Consider the following 16,713-nt stretch of genomic DNA (forward strand, 5'->3'; position numbering starts at 1 on the left):
ATAAAGGCTCTCTAGTGAGAGCAAGAGAAAAAAGTCCTTCAGAGAGTGCAACTGGAAGTCTGCCAGGTGAACGTTTGCAATAGTGGCAACAAAGACTCCAGATCAGTAGTAATATTCATTTGCTGATATGGGTGTGGTATTTTGTCTTTTACATAACCTTACTGACCAGGAAATAGGCATTTTTTTTCCCCAAATAGATTCCTTTTGGCAACAGGTATTTAGATAGCAAGATACATTGAGGCATGGGTACACATATTTTGCATTGGAATGGAATATCATACAAAACACCTATCTATGATTTTCCAAAGTATTCAATTTAATTTTAAACACTGGACTCAAAAGCTTTTCTATACAATACTAAAGTGATTTCTGAAAGTCACCAGAGAAATGCAAATTATGGGTAAAATGTTGCTTTGAATGTGATTTACAAAAAGAGAGAGGGTGTAGACTTGAGTGTAGACTTCTGCATCTCCAGGAAGTTGTGGGCTCTGTATTGTAAATAGTTATGAGCAGGCTAGGATAGTAACCGCTGGCCTACAGTACTGCCTGTGGTTGCATGAAGTAAACTGAGTGAAAGGGAAGGTAACCCTGCTCCACATCTATTTTAAAGTTCAGATGATTTTGTTTTCTTTAAACACATCTGAAATTAGACAATTTTTCCATTTTTCCTTTTTTCATTGACTAGAAATGGACATTCCAAAACCATAAGAATTCTGGGACACAATTTTATCTAAAATGGTAAGATGTTATCTTTAGAGGTAACCTTTGGTTGTAATTACAGTCCAGCTGCTGTATCTGAGATACCATATTACATTTGGAGACAACCATAAGATGATTATTTAAACAAAGTCAACAGAAGTACCCAAAGGGTGGATAAGTATCAGCAATCATCTTCAAGCACAGACACCAACAGCTTCCAGAAATACCTGTACTTAAGAGATTCTTTATTGGAAAAGCCAATAAGTGCCAAACTTTTTAGTTTCAGAATGTTGTCTGAAACATCACACTAGCACAGGATGGCTCTCCTTGTGTAGCTGGAACCAAGGCAGGAGACTGAACATACACACCTAATTTTGAATAATCCTTATTTTGAAGAAACTAAGAATATACTCAACAGGAATCCTTAATAAATCTCCACTTATATCACTGACTTGGTATTTTTTTCAGATTGTTCAATTGAGTATGCATTTTATAATTCCCAAATGTAAAGTTTCATTATTTAAATATTCTCGAAGCTTGTATCTCTGTTATTCGAAGAGGCAAGTATGACTGGTTTCTTATTGGTTATAATTCAGTATGAAACATTTAACTTTTTGCTAGAGCATAATCCAAATATTCTTTATACATTTGAACTATCCAAATTTTTCTAAGTTTCACAAATGCAGAAATTTCTGCAGAGGAAAGAAAATAGCTTTCTTATTAGGGTGAAATATAAAGAAAAATACCATTTTTTTTTTTTAAAGAAGAGGATCTTGCCTGACATTTCAGCACATTACAGGGCAGACCAGAGAATGCTCTGTCAAATATGATTTTCTTCTTTCAGGGAGAAATGAGTTCTGGTGGTAGAGCTGCTGGTTGGCTGTCAGGTATCACCCAATGGGAATCAGATTTATGAGCATAAAGAGTCCTGGATACCATGAACTAGACTCAGTAGGAGGAAGTCAGAGGCTAGTTTGCAGTATTCACAGGTTTCTTCTTGTCAAGAGATCAGTAGACTGGGAAATTGATAAGTTACCTGAAAACTTGGGCAGGAAATTGTATATATATATGAATCATTTGAGGGTAAAGGGAACAGAGTTATACAAAAGTTGTGGTGACATCATTGTATATTAATACTACCAGGTAAATGATACTGCAGTTTTTTGAGGATGTTTAAATTGATTGTATTATAGATTAAATGCATGGTGCTATTATTGGCATTGCCAGTTACTAACATAAACCATTGTATTTATTTAATGAAGAAAGTTTCAAGAGCATGCAGCAGAAATATAACTTCCACTGAAGACAAATAACATATATTTTAAATGGATTTTTAAAAATTTTATTTCCTAAATAATTATTTCTGACTAGAAGGATCTAGAAATTTGTGAAAATGATAGGTTTTTTTTTTGATTGATCAACTATATTCTACATATTGAAGGTGTGACTCAATCCCTAAAATCTGAGATGTGCAACCTATTCCAAGCTGAGCACTCAGGATTACCCTCATGGGGGTCAAGTACCTAAAGAGAATGTTCCATATTTGCTAGAATTAGAAAGGGGAGGTAGTAATTCTTAGGGCCTAGAGAAAGTTGGGCTAGCCCAATGAATATTTTCTTTTTTGAAGTAATGGATTATTTCAGAATCATTCAATATTATGTTAGGAAACACTTTATTCCAGGTCAGTAGAAGGTTGTCTAACTAAGTGCCCAGATGTTAAATAAGAGTAATCTGTCCCATAGAATAACATCACATAGCTCTTCAGAAAGACTTCCAGAAAAATCTGAGTAAATTGAATGAGCACTCTTGTTGAAGGAACAAATTCGCAAATGGACCAGACTTTCTAATGAACCATTTGAACAGCCCTCTCTTTGACATCAGATTTTCTTCCCGACATAAAACTGTAAAAAAATAATCTGAATTATTACTTCTGTTACAGTGCCATTTTGCTCAAAATATTTTATTCAGGGATTCATATATAATTACCCACCTAATAAAAGGAGCTATTGGTTGTAAAGATTCTATCCCTTCCACGCTCTTTTAAAATTATGACCTACTCAAGCTTGAAATCAAAGGTAGAGCTGAAAGGAATAATTCAGCTGAAACTCTCCCATTGGGTTTTCAAGTCACCTAACTGATAAATATGCAAACTAGCTCCCTTTTGGCCATTCAGCTACATAAACAGGGATTAACTACAAATGCAGCTGAAAATTCAGAAACTAAAAGGCTGCACACAAAATGTTCTTAATTTTAGCTAGTTCCAAGCTGTAGATAAACATGGCAATAGAAGTTTAAAACCGTAGTCCACAGTTTAAGATGCTGCTTTGAAAAGTATCTGCTGGATTTATGCGTCAGAAGTGTCAGGTGGCACCTACCCCTCTGCTCTCTCCTGACTCTGACACAGGTGTGGTGTAAAAGATTTCCTTAACAAAAGGGTCTGGTGGCCAATGCTTCCCAACACTGACCCTGTCTGTAGGCAGAGTTGGCATTCTTTAAGAGAAGGTACTGTTAGAAGTTACCTTTTATATTCCTTCTCTTCCTCGGGGCCTGCTCTCCGGGAATCTGCCATTTCTATGGGAGTAGAAGACAGGCGACATTGGCCAGTGCACCATATGACATGTGGAGCTGGCCATTTCACCCAATGCTAGTTGCCAAGGAGAACTCAGAGAGGGATGGGGTGAAGGGGTGGGGGCATTCTTCTGGCCAAACTCCTAAGGAAGATGGCCTTGGTGAAGCTTTGAAATTGCATCACAGTGTGGTATGGCACAAAAGCCACCCAAATTGAAAAGTGTCCTATTACAAGCTTAAGCATATAATTACCATGTGTCTGAGAAGACTGTATATTATATCCTCTTTCCAGAAATGTACTGCTGCTGGCAAAATGCCACTAGTTGCAGATTTTTATGTTCCTGGACTCCAAACATACATATTAACCAAGGGTGGATTTACAAATACTTGCCAAAATAGATGAATTTTTAGCCCCTCACTAATATCCACCACTTATGCAAGATGAATGACTGAGTTACAAACATAAGCATCCTCTGCCTTTTGTTTGTTTACTCTTTACTTTTTGTGCTGTAAGGAAAACATCCAATCCTTTGGTGCTATGGCATGAGAGATTCCCATGGGTGCTTTGTATGTTAAAGTTGAAAACAAAATAGTGAGCTTGCACTGGTTTGCCATGGCATGGCACAGGCTTAAATAATGCACTTGCATTTTGTAAGACTAGACCTACACATTAAACAACAGGCCTTGACAAAGGAAAACATAGGCATTAGTTATGACAGTGTGGTCACTGCAGTGGCAAAGGCCCAGGACTATTCTAGCAGCTTAAACTTTGACGTTGCAGTGAAAATGCATCTTTGCTTTTGTTTAGGGACCTCATAGTCATCATTTGACAATTCCTGATGCCTATGAAAGAAGGAATACTTATTCCTTCTGAACTGCTTTAGGATCTTCCTTAATTGAGTGGTCCTGATGGGTGACCTGTACACTGGTTAGAGTTCTTGGACACAGGTGTGCTGTTTATGGGTAATTGGTATGCTGCAAAGTTCCTGGAAAATTCACCTCATCCATTCAGAAATACATGTTAAAAGGCTGAGCCTGTGATGGCATTAAGCTGCTTCATGAGTCCTTCCAAACTTGCCATTTGTTCACTCAGATCATCCTGTTCATACACCTATAAAGAGAATGAGAGCCAAGAGTTACTACCAAATATTGATCCATTTGTTTTATGAAGCCTGGGGCCACAGCTAGTTGGGGCACTTAGTTTTCTCAAGTCTGACCTAGGAGACCACAGCTAGGGCTGTCCTAGGAATATATTCATTGAATGAAGATGCTGGTAATAAAAAAGGGATAGTAAGAGATTGCATATTTTCTCACTCACTCCATCTCCATCTGTGACAAGGAAGATATTTCAGAGTCAAAAAGACTTGGTTTCAAATTAAGTTCTCCCAATTATTAGCTGTGTGGTCTTAGACAAGTGAGTGCACCTCTCTGATACATAGTGTTCTTCATCTATAAAATGATAATGACATCTATTTCATAGGCTATTCTGAGCCTCCTGTGACATGTTTAGTGACTATGATGGGGTCTGGCATATGGTGGATATTCAATACATCAGTTCCTGTTTCTCTTACTAGATGACCCATCAAGATATGAACAAAGAAGAATCAGACAGGTACACTCGCTGTTCAGCAATATTCTATCTTCTGCAGCCTCTGCTGCTGATACCCAGGCAAACAGGGTCTGGAGTGGACATCAAGCAATCTCCAACAGACCTACAGCTGAGGGTCCTGATTGATAGAAGGAAAACTAACAAACAGGAAGGACACCCACACAAAAACCCCATCAGTACATCACCATCATCAAAGAGCAGAGGCAGATAAAACCACAAAGATGGGGAAAAAGCAGGGCAGAAAAGCTGGAAATTCAAAAAATAAGAGCGAATCTCCCCCTGCAAAGGAACGCAGCTCATCGCCAGCAATGGATCAAAGCTGGACAGAGAATGATTTTGATGAGATCAGAGAAGAAGGCTTCAGTCCATCAAACTTATCAGAGCTAAAGGAGGAATTACATACCCAGCGCAAAGAAACTAAAAATCTTGAAAAAAGAGTGGAAGAATTGATAACTAGAATAATTAATGCAGAGAAGGCCATAAACGAACTGACAGAGGTGAAAACCATGACACGAGAAATACGTGACAAATGCACAAGCTTCAGTAACCGACTCGATCAACTGGAAGAAAGAGTATCAGCGATTGAAGATCAAATGAATGAAATGAAGCGAGAAGAGAAATCTAAAGAAAAAAGAAGAAAAAGAAATGAATAAAGCCTGCAAGAAGTATGGGATTATGTAAAAACACCAAATCTACGTCTGATTAGGGTGCCTGAAAGTGAGGGGGAAAATGGAACCAAGTTGAAAAACACTCTTCAGGATATCATCCAGGAGAACTTCCCCAACCTAGTAGGGCAGGCCAACATTCAAATTCAGGAAATACAGAGAACACCACAAAGATACTCCTCGAGAAGAGCAACTCCAAGACACATAATTGCCAGATTCACCAAAGTTGAAATGAAGGAAAAAATCTTAAGGGCAGCCAGAGAGAAAGGTCGGGTTACCCACAAAGGGAAGCCCATCAGACTAACAGCAGATCTCTCAGCAGAAACTCTCCAAGCCAGAAGAGAGTGTGGGCCAATATTCAACATTCTTAAAGAAAAGAATTTTAAACCCAGAATTTCATATCCAGCCAAACTAAGTTTCATAAGTGAAGGAGAAATAAAATCCTTTACAGATAAGCAAATGCTTAGAGATTTTGTCACCACCAGGCCTGCTTTACAAGGGACACTGATGGAAGCACTAAACATGGAAAGGAACAACCGGTACTAACCATTGCAAAAACATACCAAAATGTAAACACCATCGAGGCTAGGAAGAAACTGCATCAACTAACGAGCAAAATAACCAGTTAATATCATAATGGCAGGATCAAGTTCACACATAACAATATTAACCTTAAATGTAAATGGACTAAATGGTCCAATTAAAAGACACAGACTGGCAAACTGGATAAAGAGTCAAGACTAATCAGTTTGCTGTATTCAGGAGACCCATCTCACATGCAGAGACATACATAGGCTCAAAATAAAGGGATAGAGGAAGATCTACCAAGCAAATGGAGAACAAAATAAAGCAGGGTTGCAATACTAGTCTCTGATAAAACAGACTTTAAACCATCAAAAATCAAAAGAGACAAAGAAGGCCATTACATAATGGTAAAGGGATCAATTCAACAGGAAGAGCTAACTATCCTAAATATATATGCACCCAATACAGGAGCACCCAGATTCATAAAGCAAGTCCTTAGAGACTTACAAAGAGACTGAGACTCCCACACAATAATAATGGGAGACTTCAACACCCCACTGTCAACATTAGACAGATCAATGAGACAGAAAGTTAACAAGGCTATGCAGGAATTGAACTCAGCTCTGCAGCAAGCAGACCTAATAGACATCTACAGAACTCTCCACCCCAAATCAACAGAATATACATTCTTCTCAGCACCACATCACACTTATTCCAAAATTGACCACATAATTGGAAGTAAAGCATCCTCAGCGAATGTACAAGAACAGAAATTATAACAAACTGTCTCTCAGAACACAGTGCAATCAAACTAGAACTCAGGACTAAGAAACTCAATCACAACCGCTCAACTACATGGAAACTGAATAACCTGCTCCTGAATGACTACTGGGTACATAACAAAATGAAGGCAGAAATAAAGATGTTCTTTGAAACCAATGAGAACAAACATACAACATACCAGAATCTCTGGGACACACTTAAAGCAGTCTGTAGAGGGAAATTTAGAGAACTAAATGCCCACAAGAGAAAGCTGGAAAGATCTAAAATTGACACTCTAACATCACCATTAAAAGAACTAGAGAAGCAAGAGCAAACATATTCAAAAGCTAGCAGAAGGCAAGAAATAACTAAGATCAGAGCAGAACTGAAGGAGATAGAGACACAAAAAACCCTCCAAAAAATCAATGAATCCAGGAGTTGGTTTTTGGAAAAGATCAACAAAATTTATAGACTGCTAGCAAGACTAATAAAGAAGAAAAGAGAGAAGAATGAAATAGACGCAATAAAAAATGATAAAGGTGATATCACCACCGACCCCACAGATATACAAACTACCATCAGAGAATACTATAAACACCTCTACACAAATAAACTAGAAAATCTAGAAGAAATGGATAATATTCTGGACACTTACACTCTCCTAAGACTAAACCAGAAAGAAGCTGAATCCCTGAATAGACCAATAGCAGGCTCTGAAATTGAGGCAATAATTAATAGCCTACCAATCAAAAAAAGTCCAGGACCAGATGGATTCACAGCTGAATTCTACCAGAGGTACAAGGAGGAGCTGGTACTGTTCCTTCTGAAACTATGCCAATCAATAGAAAAAGAGGGAATCCTCCCTAACTCATTTTATGAGACCAACATCATCCTGATACCAAAGCCTGGCAGAGACACAACAAAAAAAGAGAATTTTAGACCAATACTCCTGACGAACATCGATGCAAAAATCCTCAATAAAATACTGGCAAACCAGATCCAGCTGCACATCACAAAGCTTATCCACCATGATCAAGTGGGCTTCATCCCTGAGATGCAAGGCTGGTTCCACATACGCAAATAAATAAACGTAATCCAGCATATAAACAGAACCAAAGACAAAAACCACATGATTATCTCAATAGATGCAGAAAAGGCTTTTGACAAAATTCAACAGCCCTTCATCCTAAAAACGCTCAATAAATCCGGTATTGATGGAACGTATCTCAAAATCATAAGAGCTATTTATGACAAACCCACAGCCAATATCATACTGAATGGGCAAAAACTGGAAAAATTCCCTTTGAAAACCGGCACAAGACAGGGATGCCCTCTCTCACCACTCCTATTCAACATAGGGTTGGAAGTCCTGGCTAGGGCAATCAGGCAAGAGAAGGAAATAAAGGGTATTCAGTTAGGAAAAGAAGAAGTCAAATTGTCCCTATTTGCAGATGACATGATTGTGTATTTAGAAAACCCCAAGGTCTCAGCCCAAAATCTCCTTAAGCTGATAAGAAACTTCAGCAAAGTCTCAGGATACAAAATTAATGTGCAAAAATCCCAAGCATTCTTATACACCAGTAACAGACAAACAGAGAGCCAAATCATGAATGAACTTCCATTCACAATTGCTTCAAAGAGAATAAAATACCTAGGAATCCAACTTACAAGGGATGTGAAGGACCTCTTCAAGGAGAACTACAAACCACTGCTCAGTGAAATAAAAGAGGACACAAACAAATGGAAGAACATACCATGCTCATGGATAGGAAGAATCAATATCGTGGAAATGGCCATACTGCCCAGGGTAATTTATAGATTCAATGCCATCCCCATCAAGCTACCAATGAGTTTCTTCACAGAATTGGAAAAAATTGCTTTAAGGTTCATATGGAACCAAAAAAGAGCCTGCATTGCCAAGACAATCCTAAGTCAAAAGAACAAAGCTGGAGGCATCATGCTACCTGACTTCAAACTATACTACAAGGCTACAGTAACCACAACAACATGGCACTGGTAATAAAACAGAGATATAGACCAAGGGAACAGAACAGAGTCCTCAGAAATAATACCACACATCTACAGCCATCTGATCTTTGACAAACCTGACAAAAACAAGAAATGGGGAAAGGATTCCCTATTTAATAAATGGTGCTGGGAAAATTGGCTAGCCATAAGTAGAAAGCTGAAACTGGATTCTTTCCTTACTCCTTATACGAAAATTAATTCAAGGTGGATTAGAGACTTAAATGTTACACCTAATACCATAAAAACCCTAGAAGAAAACCTAGGTAATACCATTCAGGACATAGGCATGGGCAAGGACTTCATGTCTAATACACCAAAAGCAACGGCAACAAAAGCCAAAATTGACAAATGGGATCTAAGTAAACTAAAGAGCTTCTGCACAGCAAAAGAAACTACCATCAGAGTGAACAGGCAACCTACAGAATGGGAGAAAATTTTTGCAATCTACTCATCTGACAAAGGGCTAATATCCAGAACCTACAAAGAACTCAAAGAAATTTACAAGAAAAAAACAACCAATCCCATCAAAAAGTGGGCAAAGGATATGAACAGACATTTCTCAAAAGAAGATATTCATACAGCCAACAGACACATGAAAAAATGCTCATCATCAGTGGCCATCAGAGAAATGCAAATCAAAACCACAATGAGATACCATCTCACACCAGTTAGAATGGCGATCATTAAGAAGTCAGGAAACAACAGGTACTGGAGAGGATGTGGAGAAACAGGAACACTTTTACACTGTTGGTGGGATTGTAATCTAGTTCAACCATTATGGAGAACAGTATGGTGATTCCTCAAGGATCTAGAACTAGAAGTACCATATGACCCAGCCATACCATTACTGGGTATATACCCAAAGGATTATAAATCATGCTGCTATAAAGACACATGCACATGTATGTTTATTGCGGCACTATTCACAATAGCAAAGACTTGGAATCAACCCAAATGTCCATCAGTGACAGACTGGATTAAGAAAATGTGGCACATATACACCATGGAATACTATGCAGCCATAAACAAGGATGAGTTTGTGTCCTTTGTAGGGACATGTATGCAGCTGGAAACCATCATTCTCAGCAAACTATCACAAGAACAGGAAACCAAACACCGCATGTTCTCACTCATAGGTGGGAACTGAACAATGAGATCGCTTGGACTCGGGAAGGGGAACATCACACACCAGGGCCTATCATGGGGATGGGGGAGTGGGGAGGGATTGCACTGGGAGTTAAACCTGATGTAAATGACGAGTTGATGGGTGCTGATGAGTTGATGGGTGCAGCACACCAACATGGCACAAGTATACATAAGTAACAAACCTGCACATTATGCACATGTACTCTAGAACTTAAAGTATAATAATAATAAAAAAAAAGAAAAAAAAAAAGAATGAAGAATGAATGTGCTTCCACCATGTAATTTGAAGTTAAAATTATATGCCAATCATTAGAAGTGTTATTTTTATTGAGTTATATTTATATAAGCCATGATGAATATATTTATAAAAATAACTACATGGTAAATAAGAGATGTTTCAAATATATCAATATTACTTAAAATGCATTGTTATCTTATTAATACCTTCCAATGGTGTTAGAAATAATAATAAAAAAAGATATGAACAGAATATTTTTTCTCTGTATCATGATATAGATACTTTTTTTTTTTTTTTTTTTGTATGTGAGAACTCAATGGGCTTTGCCTTGACCAGTGAAACTTCTGGGGATTATGACTTTAGTTTGTGTGTGGAAACAAAATTCATGCCCCAAATCAGAGTCAATCCTTTTTGGGACAATTTGAATGGTGGATAAAAGAAGAGGTTGAACTGCAGAATGCCTAGTGAACTGTGACTAATTCACTCTGTAAAATCACTCACTGCAAGTCACTGTTATCATGTCAATAAGTAATAGATTTATTAGTTATCACAAATACCAGGTCACTAGGCTTAGGAATTCTGCTTCAGAAGGTATGGGAAGAACCTAGACATCCTTATTAAAGGAAAAATTCCCAGGTAGTTTTGACAGTTAGCCAGATGGGGAAACAAGATATGACACTGATCTGAACCCCAGTCCTTTTATATACTTGCACATTTTATTTGAATTTGTCTCCTTACTTGTGAAATAAGAACAACAAGTTTGCCTTTTGAGGAGTTAGGAGGATTCAACAAGTCAGAGGTACTTACCAGCTGCCCAGTGGTAAGTGTTCAATAAATGTTAGTTTTCTTTTTTTCCTTTCTTGAACATATTATTTGTTTTGACTTATACAGATGTTCTACTTATTATTCTTGGCTAGCACATTCCATTGATTAAATGATTGAACCAATCAGGCCTGAGCCATGATTTCTAGCTCTGCATAGGCCAAAACACATTCCTCTGTACCATGGTCAGAGATGTATATCTAATCTTGCCAAACAAACACCCTTGATCTCAAGAGAGCATTGATAGAATTTGCATGGGTGGGAGGTAGGCACAAAGCTACTCCAGCCACTGAAAAAGCAGCTCAAAATGTATCGTATCAATGTATGAGCTTCCTATAGAAATCTCAGCATGTCTGTGAATGATTTGGGCATACATTACCCAGTCTTCAGGGCTTAATAGGGGACTGAAAAGTTTCCAATTTGGCTAAAAGCCTGTTTATATACATACTACATATAGGGGTGTGTGTGTGTGTGTCTCTGTGTGTCTGTGTGTTTGTGTATATATGTATGAGAGAAGTTGAAGTAAGGGGATTACTAGGTAACTCATTTCCAAAATGTTGTTTTCCTTGTCTGGTTGTTGTTCTCAAAGTGTCTAGATGTCATTGTACAATACAGCAACCACCAGCTACATGTAACTATTATATTCTTAAAATGTGCCTAAATTGAAATGTCTTTTACATGAAAAAATATGCACCAGTTTTGGAACAGTTAGTGCAAAAAAAGTAAAATATATTACTGACAATTTTAAATATTTATTGCATGTTGAGATCATAATATTTTGGAAATACTGGGTTAGATAAAAGGTATTAACTTCATCTGTTTATTTTTGCATCTTTTAATGTAACTTCTAGTCAATTTAAAATTACACATTATATTTTCATAGGCAAATGCTGGTCTAGATTATTTGCCCTGTTTCTGTATTTCCTTTAATATGTGTTTCTTACTGCTTTTAATAGTATAACTTTGGCTGCCATTCTTTAGAGTCAACCTTTAATGTAAAAATGGGCCTACCTGACATTATTCCTTACGAGATGAGATACTTCATGTAAACTTAGAAGTTTGATTTTATTTGAGATGTGGCCACAAACCTTGATCCTAAACAGATATTGAAGTAAACAGCTATATTCTGACAAAAGTACATTGGAGTCTTATAAATTTGAATCTTTGAAAAGTATGTTAAGTATATAACACTCATCTGCCAAAACATTCACAGACATATCCACATAGTCAGCTTCCTTGGTCTCTATGTAGTTAAAATATTTTATTGTTTGTAGTCTTGAAAAAAATTAAGTCAAGAAAAATGTATTGTTCTTCACTCAAATGAAATGATTCTTTGTTTTTAACAACAACCAGCTATCAAAAGAAAGTATAATTTTATTAAAAACCTGGTAGTTGCATTGCTTACAGAGGACTGATTAAATGTGACCTACTTATTCCTTGATATTGTTATACATTTATTTTTCAATATATTATTTGCAAATTTTGCAGAAGACTACATTTATGCATGAAAAAAACAGAAGCTAGTTGGAAGGGTGGCAGATTATTCTCATTTCATAATTTATGCTTAAAAAAGATCCAAATGTAATAACACAATAGAATTTTAATCTGCTCTTTTCATCTTTTTTCTCTTCTAGTGCCCTGATTTTTCAAGATATCTGATATGTTAATTCCTTAGGCTTCTTTTAAATGTTTTCTCTGAATTATATTCAGAAACAACTAAAGTGTACTATAAATAGTTGCCTTTAGGCAACATGTTTTTGAATTTCCTTTATAGTGCATTTTTGGGATAAATGTTTTTTCTTAAAATTCTGATTTTTTTCCCCTTCTCCATTGATGTTCCTTCTGAGTTTTCTAACTGGAACCCTTTTTAGCTTGTTTCCTCAGTAAAACTTTTTCTGTCTTTCAATAAACTTTCCCTTCTTATTTTCTAAATATGTCATTTCCTTTTGGTATTACTTAAACTCCTTCAATTTTTTATTTTATATTTTCTTCTTCACAAATCTATACTTTTGGGTATTTTATGATCTCAGAAGTAACATATACAATTTCAAAAAACCCTCATAATATAGTTTTTTGTCACCATATTTTTTAGTTCTAGAGAATAACTGTATAAGTTGGTATAGCAATGTGCACCTGTAGTCTTAGCTATTTGGGAAATTGAAGCAGGAAAACTGCTCGAGCTAAGAAGTTCAGGGCTGTAGTGCACTACGATTGTGCCTGTGAATAGCCACTACACTCCAGCCTGGGGAACATGGCAGTCTCTTAAAAAAAAAAAAAAAAGAAGAAGAAGAAGAAGAAGAAGAAGAAGAAGGAGGAGGAGGAGGAGGAGGAGGAGGAGGAGGAGGAGGAGGAGGAGGAGGAGGAGGAGGAGGAGGAGGAGGAGGAGGAGGAGAAGAAGAAGAAGAAGAAGAAGAAGAAGAAGAAGAAGAAGAAGAAGAAGAAGAAGAAGAAGGAGAAGAAGGAGAAGAAGGAGAAGAAGAAGAAGAGTTATATAGTCTTATTTATTTCCAAGAATGGTAAGGTATTTCTTCCTATTGAAAAGAAACACACACACACACATATCCATGTGTATATGTATATATATTATATATATATGGGTGTAAAACCACACGTTATGTAGCTATCTGGTCGTATTTCTAAGACTGTCCTTAGGAATCAAATTTTTACATAACAATGTCTCTGACATAATTTTTTTTCATAGCTTTTATTTCCTCTTCATATTTAAGTGCAGGAAAACAGAAGGACAAACAACAATAAGAACAACAATGCCCTGGGGTGGCCTGGGGTGAATGGACAGTACTCATTGGTTTAGATCCTATTACACAGCTCCAGTCAATCTGTCCCTTGATGAAGCATGAATTTTAAAGATATCCTTACATTGACTGAATCCTCTGTTGGTTTGTGGCTCTCCTCAGACACTTCAGGGGCTGTTGGCACAGATACAGGAAGCAAAGGGGATCTTGCTTTTCCAGCCAACCCAAGGGAGGCTGTTTTCACATGGGTCTTAGGAAGAGTGGGCCCTGAAATAGAAAACACAGTGATGAAAGTAATGTAGAAAACATTCTGCAGAACACGTTCTCAAGTATATACACCATATCCAGGAGATTGGCATTGATTTTAGGTTATTGCTCATTCTATAGTGTAAAGATGAATTCTGACACAAAGAGTGGGCTCGTTTTATTTCTGCTAAATGGAAGACAAATTCTGATTAGGCTTCTCCAGATGCAGCTTCACTAGCCACATGTAATTGCAAGTAGATTCCAAATCATGCTGTGAAAAGTTACCTTGGAGCTCTGGACTGTTCATCACACCTCATAAAGTGTCAGGCAAGCTTATTTGGTGCCAGTCTCTGCTTAGGGCCGGAAAGCCCTGTGCTAAACCACCTAAATAAGCCCTAAGCTGCATAGCAGAACGAAGGAAGATTTGTGGAGTTAGAAGAGCTGATTGATCTAGTCTACAAATGAGCATAAGACGTTAGAATAAAATAAAATCCATCATGGCTAACCTGACAGACTATCATTTTTAATTCTATTTTGGAACAAAAAAGATGTAATTCTGTTCTAATCTGTATGGCTTTTGTCAATAAAAGACATTCCATTGCTCATGAAAATCATTTGAGGCACTGCTGAGTATCTAATAGATGATATTTCTGTCTATTATACATAAGAGCTGCCTTTTTGGAGGGAACTGAAATTTGCTTTATAAATTCTGCTTAGCTTGTAGCACTAATACAACCTGTACCTATAGCCAAAAATAAAGCTTTTATAAAGGCTTATTGAATCAGCTAGTACATCTCACATAACTAAGGGTTGTGTCTTTCTTAGCATTGTAACCAAGAGGTCAGCAGAAAAGGCATTACAGAAAGCCATGAAAAGGCAGTGGCCCCAGTTCTCTTCTATCAAGAGAGATGACATTTTAGTCTTGATGGTTCTAATGGAGTCCTATATTGTGCCAAGAAAAAGTTGTTTGGACTACACTTTAGAAAACAAAATTCTAGCTAATGAAGCTCAGAGGTTACTCTACAATTAGATAAATAGGAGTCATCTGTTCATTGGGAAGGAAACAATGAAAATAATAAATAAATCTAATAAACTAGCAATCTGCTAGGTGCTGGTCACTAGAAATGATAAATCTTGACATAAGCATCTTTTCCCATACCATGACCTGACATGAAATTTCTTCATATTCATACTTTTCACTCTTGAACTTTAGGGAACAAAAGTCTGCAATTCGAGTGATATAAATCTTATGATAACATAAGAGGGTGATATTCTGTGTGTGTTACATCTGATAAGAAGCGAAATGAAACATGAATTGTTTTCTTAAGAGTGGAAATGATACTTCTGAGTGCCTACAAAAGTGTAGATCTATGCCAAGTATTTTAGTTTCATTTTGGACAAAATAACATGGTGAGGGAGAATTTGGGATATCACAGCAAGTCCAGTCTGCATTCAGATCTGTGCAATTTCTTGTCAAGTAAACCTGTCTTGGCCTGTTTTTCATCTGTAAAATAGGAATGATACTAGCAATTTGTTAGGATTAAATGAGATTATGTATTTAAAGTGGCTGATACTTAGTAACTTTTTCAAAGAGGGCTATTCACGCTGTGAAAAGTTGCCTGGGAGCTCTGGACTGTGGTTAATCACAGTACAGAGCCTGTGAAATGTCAAGGAAGCTCATTTGGTGCCAATTATAGTTATCGAATGAGGGCTATTTTTAATACTAATCATTTTATTATAACATCATATATTAACATTTTCAAAACAATTCTGCTAAGTATTTGTATTCTCGGTTCACACATGGGGGTGCCAAAATAAAGAAAAAGTAAAAAACTTGCCTAAGTTCGCACATTTAGAAATGGGCAGGCAGTATAAGAGTTCGCACCAACATCTGTCTAACTCCATGGAGCAAATGAAGGATGATCATTTGAAGTTTGTTGATGAAGCTTGTTGACCTAGCCCATCCAATTTACATGGGCTTTTTGAGGAAGCAATATAAATGAACATGAAATCTAGTTCAAGGACTATGAATCTGGGGATAAAAACTCCTTTTTTTGTCGTTGTTTCTCATAACTGACTTGTAATTTAAAGGGAAAAGCAAAATAATCAACTCCAGCATTGACTTAAAATACTGTATTCCAATATTTTTAAAATATATACAAACATAAAATTTGCTGTAAGCATCATACCTTATAGTTCTTATGCTATGCTATAAAACAAAAACACCTTTAAAGTTAAACAGAAAGGCCCTATGAAAATAGTACAATTTGGATTATAATCATTAATTTAATATGATAAATGAGATTGTTGGGCTAAAGCAAAATTGCCATATGATACTGTTGCTATGTTACAATCATTTTGGGTTTGTCATATATGCCCAGTTTTCATTATGAACATTTTCCTTCTTTTTTTCATTTATTCAACAACTTGTTTTCTTTATTTTTAATCAACAAGGAAAAATAGTATATTTTTATTGTGTAAAACATAATGTTTTGATACATGTATATACATTATGGAATGGCTAAATGAAGCTATTTAACATATGCATTACCTCACATACTTATTTTTTGTGTTGAGAACACTTTCAATCAAATCTTAGCAATTTCTAAGTATACAATATATAGTTACTAACTCTAATCACCACAATATACA

At 36.6% G+C, this 16,713-nt stretch overlaps 1 protein-coding gene across 8 annotated transcripts in view; it reads right to left on the minus strand.

Annotated features, from left to right (window-relative positions):
• Window positions 1-662: 662 nt before the first annotated feature.
• The window catches only part of DCC (DCC netrin 1 receptor), a 1,206,733-nt gene continuing 1,190,682 nt past the window's right edge, over window positions 663-16,713 (minus strand). For all 8 annotated transcript variants that reach the window (XM_005586668.5, XM_074022755.1, XM_074022754.1 and 5 more), the window contains 2 exons: window positions 13,940-14,082; window positions 663-4,378 (listed from right to left, as the gene is read on the minus strand). In XM_005586668.5, the coding sequence (XP_005586725.3) occupies window positions 4,289-4,378; window positions 13,940-14,082 (233 nt within the window). In that variant the 3' untranslated portion in view covers window positions 663-4,288. The remainder of the gene's footprint in view (window positions 4,379-13,939; window positions 14,083-16,713) is intronic.

This window comes from Macaca fascicularis, chromosome 18 (assembly GCF_037993035.2).
Source record: "Macaca fascicularis isolate 582-1 chromosome 18, T2T-MFA8v1.1".
Taxonomy (NCBI): domain Eukaryota; kingdom Metazoa; phylum Chordata; class Mammalia; order Primates; family Cercopithecidae; genus Macaca; species Macaca fascicularis.